This window comes from Corvus moneduloides, chromosome 24, assembly GCF_009650955.1.
Source record: "Corvus moneduloides isolate bCorMon1 chromosome 24, bCorMon1.pri, whole genome shotgun sequence".
Classification (NCBI taxonomy): Eukaryota; Metazoa; Chordata; class Aves; order Passeriformes; family Corvidae; genus Corvus; species Corvus moneduloides.
Genome location: NC_045499.1, coordinates 3304943 through 3317861, shown reverse-complemented (window position 1 = coordinate 3317861; position 12919 = coordinate 3304943). Strand labels below are relative to the sequence as shown.

Below are 12919 nucleotides of genomic sequence, written 5' to 3'. Positions count from 1 at the left end.
AAGAGGCAAGGACAGCCTGCCGTTAGCATTGGCAGAAAGTTGCTGCGTTCATCTGCTGAGATAACAGTGAGACATCCCCCCATCACTGCCCTCAGAACCCAGCACCCAGGGCAGGGGTGCAATGAGATGAACTTTAAGGTCCCTTGAACCCAAACCACTCCGTGATTCTGGGACTGTGAGAACTCAGGAACAAACAGGAAAGAGCATTGTTTAGTTAAAGGGAAGAAGTAACTCATCAAGTAACTGAGGGTACAGGTCTTGGATGAAGCTCTGTCATCTTACAAATATGGGCCCAATAAATTGCATTTCAGCCATGATTCTGCACCCAGGAAACCCTCCTGTGAAGCCACTTGCTGGGCCCATCACCCAGGAAAGGCAAGAAGGAGAGAGGTCCTTGGAACCACAGGGCAGGACAGAGTCTCCAGACCCACCAGCATAACTGAATTACTTCCCACGGAATTCAGTTTTCAACAGCCAGCAGCAAATAAGATGGCCTGGCACACTGATGTTCTGCTCAGCCACTAGAAGGAACCTGCGTCTGGATCTGGAGGAGAATTAGGCTGATTATAATTGGGCAGAAGATTAAACTGGTTTGACATGTCCAGTCACCCCCTGAACCAGCAGCACACCGAGCACAAGATCTCCTGCTGGGAAAGGGAACTGGGGAATAGAGGAGTTAACAAAGACCAGACTGAGATCTGGACTCCTAACTGGGAAAGAGAATTCCCAGACAACACAGCAGAGGATGGAATGCTGACAACACACTCTGATTAATCAGGTTTTCCAGAGGGTCGAGGAGCATTGCACAAGGCTGGTAAAACCAGGAACATGCTGCAACTCCATCAGGAGACCCAGATCACACACAGGTACCCACAGCCCCATCAGCTCTGCCAATGAGTAAAGAAGGAAGAGCCAAAATGTCTCAGTATTCCCATTTTTTGGCTCTGTCTTTCCAGCATTAATCACTGTTTCTTAACTCATTCCAGGTGGTTATACCCTTCCTTTCTATTCAGTGCAGGACAGCAGGACAAGAGATGGACACAGGGAAAGCCCAGCCTATCCCACAGTTATTATTAACACTCGGTGTCCTGAGCTCCAAGCAGGATCAACACCCCCCACATCCATTGCAGGACCTGATTTGACACAAAAATCCAGGGCTGAGATCCCTGGCAGGCTGAGATCTCAGCTGCCCTCAGCTCTGCTCAACTTCAAGAACACACAAGCCCAAGAGAAGCATCAGACTCAGGCTCCTGCCTGCAGGTGAGCTCAGACCTCAGAGCAAACCTCTGGCAGCAGCAGCAGTGACTGCCTTGGGTACCTGCTCTGCTCATGGAAAGGATCCCAAACCAAAGCTTTTAGAGACAGAAGGTGGCTGAGGAGCATCTCCTTCCTGCTCTCAGCAGTGCAGAGAGCACCCAGAGCTACACTGATTGCCTGGCTCAAATGAGAAGTCCAGGAGAAGATTTCAAAAGAGAAGTTCCTTGATGGTGCTCAGCCTGGAGGAGGCTGAGGGGAGACCTCATTGCAGTTAAAGCTTCCTTGTTCCTCCTACAGCTTCCAGGGGGAAGAAGAGGAGCTGATCTCTGCTCTCTGTGAGCAGGGACAGGACCCAGGGAAGGGCTGGAGCTGTGCCAGGGGAGGGTCAGGCTGGAGATCAGGGAAAGGTTCTTCCCCCAGAGGGTGCTGGGCACTGCCCAGGCTCCCCAGGGAATGGGCACTGCCCCGAGGCTGCCACAGCTCCAGGAGTGTTTGGACAGCGCTGCCAGGGATGCCCAGGGTGGGATTTTGGGGTGCCCTGTGCAGGGCCAGGGGTTGGACTGGATGATCCTTTTTGGATCCCTTCCAGCTCAGGATATTCTACAATTCTGTGATTCTGCTCTTTGGCGCTGTCTGGTGACATTCCCACATAGGAGATTTTTCAGTGTGAATGGTTGTTTTACACTTGCCAGAGGCAGGGGACAAAGCTGGTGACCTCCACAGAGCTCCTGCGTGCTGGCAGCTCCCCCAACCCCGTGTGCCCTGTGGTCACAGCGATGAGGAGGGGACAGAGGGGCTCTTCTCACATCCCACCCTCTCCCCTGCTCAGCAGACGTGGCTCATGGAGGGCAGGAGGCGGGGAGAGGATGGATCATTGCTGCTGCTGCCGGCTGTGCCCAGCACAAACATTCCCAGCTTTGCCCGTGCAGGGCTCAGCTCTGCTCACACACCCGGAGCTCCTCGAGGCTGAGACAGGCAGAGAAATGACTGAGCTCGAAGCCCCCAGGTGCGCACACGGCAGCCCAGCAGGGCCCTGTGAGGGCGGCAGGTGCTGCAGGGCGAAGGTGAATCTCCCTTCCCAAACCTCCTCCATGGGTGCCACTGCAGGGCTGGGGCATCTCCAGAGGTTCAGAGCCCGGCACACCACCAGTGCCCTCAGCAGGTCCCTCCCCACCTGCGGAACCCAAAGCCAAGAGTTTCTTGCCCAGAAGAAGCTCCCAGCTCCCCGCGAGCCCGGCGGCAGAGCTGTGTTAACAGCCCCATCTGGTGACGCGGTCCGTGCAGGGATTTTAAGGAAGGAACGGCTCATTTGCAGATTCTTGGCAGGATGATGATGCCCGAATCACCACGCCGTGGTCCCTGCCTTCACGCGGGGGTGGGGTTGGTTATCCAGAGCTCTCCGTGCTTCCCATCCCAGCTCTGAACTACCCGCACCTTCCCTGTGCTCTTGAGCTGATTAAACATCAGGCTGGCACATGATCTGTCTTCATTTAGGAAGCAGAATTCACCCTGAGCTCGGGCCCTGCTGCCAGCACTGCATGCTGTGACATCTTCCTTTGGAAACGTTTAGTGCAAATACAGAAGATAAAGAACTTGTATTTGGGATTGCCTGGAAACACTAATTCCAAGAGGAAATAAACTTCAGTTTGGAATTTTACGTCTTGTTCTGCAGGCAACAGCAAACCCCCTGTCAGATCCAGGGCACAGACGGTGTTGCAGAACTGCACCAAACCAGCTCCAAAAGAAAATTCCAAATGAATGGGGTTTCCAGCCACTTTAAGAGCCCTCTCTTTCCTGACAGGAAAGTGATCTGAGTCGGATACACACTGCCACGCAGATCCCATTGTCCACAGCCCAAAGGTGTATCCCAGCCCCATATTCACACAGTAGTGGAAATCTTCAAAAGATGTGATTTCCAAACACTTCTGAGCAATTCCTCCACCACAAAAGGCTTTTGGTTTTGTCTCTGATCTACAAGACAAAAAAGTAAAGATACCACGGCAGTTGCTGGACAGGTTTGGTTGGGGTGGCTACATCCTGCCCAGCCCCAGAGGCCTCTGGTTGTGTCTGGGGTCCTGAGTGAGGGCAGGGGCTGAGCTGCACGAACAGCAGCAAGTTCTGCCCCTGGGCAGTGCTGGGGGGTGCAAAAAGGGCCAGTCAGCAGATCAGAGAATCCCCACATAGTCTGGTTTTGAAGGAACCTTAAAGCTCATCCCTTCCCATTCCCTGCCAGGTGCAGGGACACCTTCCACTATCCCAGGCTGCTCCAAGCCCTTTCCAGCCTGGCCTTGGACACTTCCAGGGATGGAAGATGAACATCAGTGCCAGGATGAAGCAGCAGATAGAGCCCTGCACACTCTGCCTGTTCCTTGGTGAGGAGTCCCCCAGCACCCTCGGCCACTCCCACCCAGCCTTGTGCCATCTGCTCACTGCATTCTGTGCTAAACCTGCTCGTCTCTGATGTGTTAATGAAAGGAGCAGGAATTTATATCCCTGGTTTTAAACCCAGCCAATTGAGCAAACATTATCCCAGCTCCCAAGCATTAACCCAGGTGGAGATCACCCAGCACTGCGTGGCAGCCCATGGGAAGCAGTGGAAGATCATTGGCAAGGAACAGTTTACTCAGCCTTAAGTGCTTTGTTCTGCTCGATCTGCTCCACTAACACAGAGCAAAGGACACGGGAACAGTCAGGAATGCAGTTCAGTCCCTGTGAGCCTATTCAGGCACTGGAGTGATCCAGAGAGCTCTCATGGTGAGGGAGATTAATAAGGGGAAGGAAGGCCAGTGCTCTGGAGAAGATCCAGACTCATCATCTCAGCTCTCAGACAGCAGTAACTCCAAAATCATCTGTGTCTACAGAGATATCCACACCCCTGGAACTGTCCAAGGCCAGGTTGGATGGGGCTTGAAGAAACCTGGGACAGTGGAAGGTGTCCCTGCCCATGGCAGGGGGTGGAACTGGATGGGCTTTAAAGTCTCTTCCAACCCAAACCAGCCTGGGATTCTATAACAGATGTGAGTTCTACAATGGCAGCAAGGGGTTGAACAGTTTAGCAGCCGTTTCTAATCCTTGGTAGAATTTTGGGATGGGATTTTTCACCCTGGGGTGACATGAAAATTGGCAACTGAAGTGCAGCACTGTGTGATGGGGTGAACAGCTCAGTGTGTCTGGAGCAAGCCAGGAGAATTAAAGGCAGGAGAATTAAAGCCAGGGCACTAAGAGGGAAAAAAATGGAAGCAAGCCTATGGAGGAAATCCAGGGACTGAGCGGAGTCAAACAGAGGAGCTGCAAGTGCCAGATGCCAGTCCAGCCACAAAGGCCAACACCAGCCACCCAAAGAGCTGGAGCAGATGGGCTGGCAGGGCTGGAGCAGATGGGCTGGTGGAGCTGGGAGCACTCTGGACACAGCCAGGCAGCACCTGGCAAAGAGAAACAAAACCCCCTCCAAAACCTCCTCCCTGCCCCTCTGCCAGCTCCACGGGAGGCTGAGCAGGGCACTCAGCCATCCACTCGTGCCCAGCACATGCAGAGCCAGCACCACGTTGTGCCACCAGCTTTTGGGCTGAAAGTGCAACGATTTAGGTGCAAACCACCTGTTCCTTGCAGGAGCAGAGCCCAGAAGTGCAGCAGCGAGTGCAGGTGTTCTTTGCTTTAGCAAGAACAGAAGTTTCAGTGAAGCTCGCTGAACCTTTTCCTAGAACACAGCTCTCATCAAGGAGCCTCTAAACCACCACTTAAAGAATAAACAAAGAGTGAGAGAAAAATTCGGGTTTGTTATGAGCCACAGCCTGAAGGGAACTACTGGAACCTAACAGAGCTGCCTGGATCAGAGCCTTCACCTGGGTTTTGGAAGTTCAGACACTCCCCCAAGCTGGGAGGCACTCCAGGTTACCAGAGCTCTCCTTCACTGGCTGCAGAAAAATTATTCCAAGGGAATTTTAGCTGAGGTGCAAAGTCACTCCACTTCCTTCTCACAGGTCTGTGCTCAGCTGGGGAACTCCGGGAGCTGCAATCATTTCAGGACTCCTGCCAGAACCAGCCAGACAAGTTCTACTTCCAGCTGCAGAGCTGCAGCTGAGCTGGGTCACAGCCCAAAATCTGCAAAGCTCAGTTCTGTCTTTAGCTCTGAGCAGGAGCATCAGGACACTGCTCCAGCAGCAACATCCTCAAAAAAAGATGGATTTGTCAGTGGTGGGGAGCAGCTCAAGGCACATGCACCAAACTGCAGCTCCAGGGCGAGGGAACACAGCAGAGTTCCAGGTGTGCAGCTTTTTCACTGCGTGCAAAAGGTACAGAGACCTCCAAACCCTTGTGTTTCATGCCCAGGTGTAGATAAACGTGACAAATCATTTTCTGCAGCCTCAGCTGAGTTCACCTGGGCTCCTGCAGCCCAAATTTCACCCTACTTCCACACTGCAGGTGTTGTCAGGAAAGTCTTCTGCCAGGTGTGAATCTGTATCTGATGATGTGCAAGAAAGAAACTCAAATTGAAAGAATGATTTTTCTGATTTAATAGAAATAACCAACCAAAATGGGTTCCAAACAATGCTTTAAACTGAGCGAATACAACTTCTACAGCACATTCCAGAGCACTTAACAAGAAATATTTACAGGCAGCTAAAGTATTAAATAACCAAGGAAAGAAAAAATTCTGGTTTTTAATTACACACCAGCAAAATAACACAGGAGCAGAACAATTAGAAACTATAACTTCTTAAAAAAAAAGTTAAATAGGATGATTCAGATAATACAATATCACAGAAACAGCACTTGCTTGTTTTGAAGAATCATATTAAAAGATGAGCCAAGTTTATTATGTGCAAAATGAGCCAGTTCCAGCACTGGAAGCAGGAAATAACTGAAGAATCAAAGAATGCCATGATTTAACCCTTCCAGGAGAATGTTTACATGTAAAACAAGCTTTGCACTGCACAAATCTGTATAGGATTATTTACATGTGTCCTGGTGTCCTGAGCCTAAAAATCCCCCATTGCAGGTGGGCACAAATGTGCCAGGGGAGCTCACTCCACACTGAATCCTGCCAAAGTCCAGCTTACAAAATATTTCAGTACCTCTCATTGTAGAAATTCCATAAATCCTAAAGACAGAAGCCTCGAGCTGTGATTTCACTCAACAAAGAAAAGGCCAAAACTGCATTTCATACGTTTTATAGTCCACTTATTATAAAGATTCCCAAATTAACTACAATTTTGGAAAGCTGTTTCAGTCCTGATACATTAGAAAGCACAGAAAGCAGGATCCCCATAAGCCAAGTGGAAGCAGATGGAAGAGTTACTGTACACACACTTTGAGAAGATAAAATAAATCACCATACCCAAGGATACAATCCATATGTGCCATCCAAGTAAACTGTGGCATTTACATTTTTATTTTAAAAAAGTACCTCCGTTATTTGCTCAAACATCTACTTCTTAAAAAAGATGGGACTTTCCCCAATTTTTTAAAATAAAATGCCACACTCTGTACTGTCAGGAACTGCTGCACACTTTATTTTTAAAAGCTAGGCTTGGTGATTTGCATACAAACTTCCCTATAAAATCATTATCCAAAGGGAAGAATTCCCATCATGCTGACAGGCAGCTGACAAAGCAGTTTTATTGCTTTTTCCGAGGAAGAGAGTGAGAAAAACAAGGAAAAGCCAATTCCCACTACACCACACACACGGCTTCAAAACACTGCTGCAATAACCTAAACTTCTGCAGGTCAGCCAAAAACAGGTGATAAAACAGAAATTTGGGCTCATTTTAAGGACTTCTTGTCCAGTGGCTTGAAGAAATGTTTGATCCAGCATGAAGTGTGTGACAGTGAAGTGTCACAGTAGTGACATCCCACACAGAGGAACAACCTCTCCAGTTAACTGAGCATTTCTGCTTGCAGAAGTTGGATAATAATTGTTTTGGATAATAACTCTGCCTTATTGTGTTTTAGGCCACTTAATCTCAGGGCACAGCTAAATAAAAGCCCTGAGCCTGTTTAGCTGTTGAATTCCCGCTAATCACCAGGAATTCCATGGCAGGACGGCTGCTGAGCTCATCCAGCAGCTCACACTGGGCACTTTGCACTCTGACTTCAAAAACAAATTGCCTTTTCCTTCTTTGGATCAACTTAACACTTCAGGGGCAACAAAAAATTCTCAACCAAAATGGAGACACAAATTTTTGGGAGTATTTTAAACGAGAGCAGAGTTACACCAAGTGCCAGACTCCTCCTGCCACCCCGTGGGATCACAACTTTACAGGATTTCCTGACGGAAGCTGTGCTCTGATTCCCCAGGTAAAATCACTCACACAGCGCACACCCAGCAGCTGGCACGGAGAAGATGCCCAGAGAATTAGCGGCTCATTAACACAAACCCATTAATTTGCTCCTGAATGAGTTACAAACAGCGAGGCACCAAAAATTGTTTCCACTGAGCAAACCCTTCCCAGGTCTGTGATGAACATCCAGACTACAGGATCAGGGAATGGATTAGCAGAGCTTATCTACCCTTTCAATTTATTTCAAATAGAACTTTGCTGCTTTCAAAACAATCACTGAATTGCTGCTTTGGGAGCTCAAAAATTAAAGGGAAGAAGAAGAAGAGAATGTTTTGTTTCCTCGCATAAAAGAAACACTTGAGATTTCTTGCACACATTCAAAATTCCACATAATCCTACTGAGCACTGGGAACTGGACGGGAGGAGCAGTTCTGGAGGTTCAGTGGGGTCTGTGCAAGGGTCTGGGCTCAGCAGGGTCCAGCTCAGCTTCACTCCTGGTGTGCAGAAGCTGCTGAGCACGAGCTGGACAAGTTTTCCACCTGGAGTGAAGGGTTGGAGAGGCCACCTCAAAGGAGAGGCTGTCCCAAAACACTGGAAACTGCTCTGGGGTCTGGGTGGGGAGCAGAGGGTCCTGTTCCTGCAGCAGCTGGGGGGCACGAGCCTCCGTGGAGGGTTTTGGGCGAGTACTGCCCACTGTGCTCTGCTGGGATCCCCCCGTGCCCATCCCATGCTCTGGCTCAGCCCCAGGGTCTCTGCAGGATCCAATCCACGGCTGCTGCCCAGGGAGCAGCTCAAAAGGTGAGGCCTGAAGGTACCAGAAGCGCCATAAAAACAGGAGCCCCGAGTGAAGAGAGTTCACAGAATCTTATTTTCATGATAATTTTAATAATGTTCCTTTTGCAAAATGAAGCTGAGAAACTAGAAATGCATAAATAGGCAATACACAGAGCCATGAAATGATCCCTTGTCACTACCAGTGTCCTATTCACACGTCAGCCTTTCCACGGGCAAAGTTGCTGCTCTTTGTCAATTTAATACGTTGAAGTGGAATTCCTTTTCCTTTCACATACAAACTGGTAAAAAATAGACTTAAAACAGCACTGTTAATGTCTGAGAAATGAAAAAAAAACCCCAACCAGTTTGAGTTTGAAGTGTAACATTTGAGTAAAGTGAGCTGAGAGTTATGAACATCTTCAGTCCCCTCATTTATTGCAAGAGAGGGAGAATCCCAAGGTACACAGACCTGGTTCCTATAAAAGAAACCAAATCTGCAGTGATTTGCATAAAAACTGCTGAGAGCATTTCTCCATTTGATATTGTGCTAAAATACTTCTCTTTACCATGATGGTAAAGTGTGTACAGTGTCACAGGAATTGCTCTGCTGAGTCCACCAAACCCCCAGGGATCTCCCACAGGATTGCTGGATCCACACAAATTATGGCAAATTGAGAGTCTGCCCTCTCGAGCTCATTGGTTACATGAATTCTTCAACTTCCTTTAACGAGATCAATATGAAGGCCAGAAATTGTATTTATTCTTTCTAGGTCTGACTTGTGTCAGTAAAGAAAACAACTTCTCAAGCTGTAACTCCTTGTGATTCCGTGATTTCTAAGCAGGAATGCTGGGATGGAGGCAGTGCAAGGGAAGGCACTGCAGAGGTGCCTCAGGGGTTAGTGAGGGAATTGGGAAATTGTTCTGATTTCACTCTTTGACCAGAAACCACTCAAGGCCAAACCCTGTGCAAGTGCTTTGTTCAATGGATGGACAGGCAACCCAAACTCAGACTGATTCCAATCTTTCTGCACATTTCCCTCACAAGCTGCTTCTGAAGAAAGTTCTGAGAAGTACTCTAAGAAAAATAAGACAGAACCTCAAAATGAATGCAATGTTAGAAATAGCATATATTACAAATCTTTTCTTGATAGGAACAATCAATAAGAATACATATTAGCTTAAAAACAGTTCAGCAAATGTTGCTGATCTGCAAGAAATCTCAATTCACTATTTACAAATAAGACAAAGTGAATACAGGAAATTTTACACATTTGGTAGTTAATAGGTTATTGTTTGCCAAGTGGTCTATTAGAAACTGATATTTAGGAAGACTGGAAAAACACCCCAACCAGTTATTACCTCTTCAGTCTATATTTTAGGTACAGAAAACTAGAGAATGAATACTGGAGAGAACATTCTGCCTCGTCAGGGGGTCGGGGACAGATGACAACACTGAGACTTCTGCCATGGATGCCATTAAAATGTTCTGGGTACAGGACTTGAATAAAAACACCTTGTCCTACTGAAAGGGATTGTAGCCACGAGCTGAGCCTTTCATCTGCCAAAAACTCACATTCCTGCACTCGCCAATTCAGAACAGTTTAATGATTTTTCTTTCTTTTTCCTTTTGCTATACATAAAATGGAGTAAAGAAAGCAAAATGTCAACAATTGGATCGACACAGAAGATCAGTTATTCACAATCCTGCTTCAATGGGATGATCAAAGCAACGACCAACACACACTTGAGTGGACAGAGAGGGGATTTCAGGAGCTCTGCTCACAGTTTACACTGCAGTGTAATGCAAGATACAGTCACTGAACTGGTCCAGCCCTGCAGAACGTGTCACTACACAGTCTTATCTGTACATGGAACATCTCTGTCAAATCTGCTTCTCTTCAACATTCCTCCACCTCTGTCTGTGAGACCAGGGTGAGTGTGTCCCCTCCATCAGGAAAAGAAAGAATATCGCAAGTAATCAAGGAAAAAAAAAAAATACAAACCACCAAGAATTTACAATACAGTTTTTTTCCCCTTTTGATGCGAATGTTTTTCTGTACAAGTGTTGTTTGTTATCTAATACTGTTTAAAAAGCTATCAGCTTCTTCAAGATGGCCACTGTAGGCATGATAATATTCCAGGAACACTTAAATAACAGTTTTTACAATAAATTTTAGGTCCATATCATTAGATTACTTTATATGCACTGGTCTCTCATCTGATTTTAGGCGTTTTCTACGTGGTTGTATAAAATCTTCATCGGAGTCCTCAGTTATTTCACCATCATCCTCTTCCTGCTCAAATTCAGGCAAAGGCTGGAAGGTCCTGTCTGAGTAGATCTCTGTAAGTTTATCTTCAAAGTACAATGCAACTGCCTTCCCTGCCTGTGCTACTTCTGAATCAGCCTGTGGATGAAAGAAGACAGGAATATTCACCTGTTGGAAATGCACATCCCTTCACCAAGTGTGCATGGTCTGAAACGCTTACCTTCAAATTAATCTCTTGTGTTTCTGCATAAACTTGAACAACTCTCATCATCTAAAAAGGATACCAGAGTCAAAAAAAATGAAATTATAATCCTTTCTAAAGTTACGAGATCGCACAGGATTGGATGACTAAAGTCAGCCATAACAACAACACAGTTTGTTATGGTTTGTTAGCTTTAGTTCCCAAACTTAGGCAGCAGGTTTAAAACAGTCTTAGGTGGTAAATAAACCTTCAACAGAACACACAACTTTTGTACAAGTAAGTGGCTCCCAGCCATTTTCTACTCATGACTGCTTTCTTCATAATAAATTTGAGTTGCCTGGACATGATTGTGGGAAAGTCTCCTTTGGAGGGAAGTGCTCCAGGAGATTGCTTTCCTGGGGATTACCCCACTTGGATTTCTACTTTGGAAAAGCATTTGGCTTAGAGGCACTCGACATGATGCTGCTGTGAGAGGTCAGAGTGACTCAACTTTTGCCATGAGCCAGGCAAGCTGAAACGCATTTTTTCTTTTTTTAAAAAAACAAGGAAAAAATCAGCACATCCCTCAATCCTTCCTCCTTTGTTTTACTCTGGTCTCTAAGAGCTGCAGCATGTTTCCCTCCACAGTGGATGCTTCATTAATTCCCTTGATTGAGAAGTTCACACAATTACAACTCCTTCCCCAGTGCTCATGAACCTCCCCTAATGCAGGGACATAAAGGAGTCAGGGCTGTCCAAGTCCCAAATGCTTGTGAGCACTTCCAGCATCACATTATTAACCCTGATTTCTCCTAGTGAGGTTTTAATTGTAGCTTTGTGCAGTTCCTTCAGTTTCCTTCTGCACAGGGCCAGAAATGCAGCCCAAACACTGCAAGTTCAGGTTGCATTTTACAGAGAAATAAGACACATTGGCTGGTTTACACATTTCTAAGGTCAGAAGAAAGCCACTCCCTGTGATGCCTTTTGTCATCCTTGCTTTAAAGCATCTCAGAGATCAGGAACCCTCTTAGCTCCCGCTCTGTTTCAGCACAATATGATCTTTTTTTTTTTTTTGATATTCAGATTATTTTTTCCATTGCTCCACTAACAGTAACACTCAGGTCATTTATCTCCCCAAGTCACATTTCACATGTAAGAGATATTTCATTATCAGATGGGATCATTGCAAAATCAGTAAAAAATACGACCCCATAGCCAAGTTATCCACTGGAAACTGGTTTTTGTGAGACCCCCACTACCCAGGAGTTAAAGCAGGAAGGTTAATAAAAGCCACAATGGCCACAAAGCTTTGCTGGATTCAGCCTGTGTGAGGTACTAAAACCAGAATTATCTTCAGAAAGGCATTTCTCCTCAGTAGAGGAAGTTTCTCATCAGATTCTACTCATTCCATGAGTGTAAAATAATCACCTGGGCAGCTTGAGACACCATTAAGGACTCTTTGCTTGTCTTTATGGCACTTCCTAAGCACTTCTACAATCAATTCAATGCACAGTAACCAGGTCACCCTGCTCCTCACTCACAGACACCACTGAATGCATTTTAGAAGTTCCCTCTGTTCTCCCAATTTAGCTAAAAATGAGAAGTTATTCTGCAATTGCCTTGAGTTTTATTTGGTTTTTCAGTGTCTGATTCAGCATCTGCTCCAAAAGCAGAAGTTACAGCTGGAAGCAGAGCCTTTCACTGGAGAAGCTGCACAACCAGGTTGAAATAAATCTTCATCTAAAATGAAAAATGGTGTTGAGATTGGAAGTTAACATACTTCATTAAACCTTTCACAGTTCTTGAAGATCAACCGGACATCAGCCACGAAGTCCTCGGGGGTCTGGTAGTGTTGGGAATGCTTCTTCTGCAGTTTCTTCTTCACCGTGGATAAATCCATTGGTTTCTTTATAATTTTATAATAGTTTGGTATCTGTAAAAAACCAACAGTGATTTATCACTGAATGGACAGAGTTCACAGCTGAATTTCTACACTGAAGGTATCAATCCCTTAATCTCATCACACAATTCAGGCATGTTCAGCAAAGCAGAACAATTTCCTTTCCTCAAGCTGTTTAAAAAGCTCTTTATAAGGGTATGGAGTGACAGGACAAGGAGGATTGGTTTTAAATTGAAGGAGGGTAGATTAGATTGGATAT

At 46.3% G+C, this 12919-nt stretch overlaps 1 protein-coding gene across 1 annotated transcript in view; it reads right to left on the bottom strand.

Moving 5' to 3' along the window:
- Positions 1–5754: 5754 nt before the first annotated feature.
- The window catches only part of TRIM33 (tripartite motif containing 33), a 39286-nt gene continuing 32121 nt past the window's right edge, over positions 5755–12919 (bottom strand). Inside the window, exons 18-20 of the mRNA XM_032132874.1 lie at positions 12541–12693; positions 10800–10850; positions 5755–10717 (exon numbers count right to left, since the gene is read on the bottom strand). Of these exons, the coding sequence (XP_031988765.1) occupies positions 10505–10717; positions 10800–10850; positions 12541–12693 (417 nt within the window). The 3' untranslated portion in view covers positions 5755–10504. The remainder of the gene's footprint in view (positions 10718–10799; positions 10851–12540; positions 12694–12919) is intronic.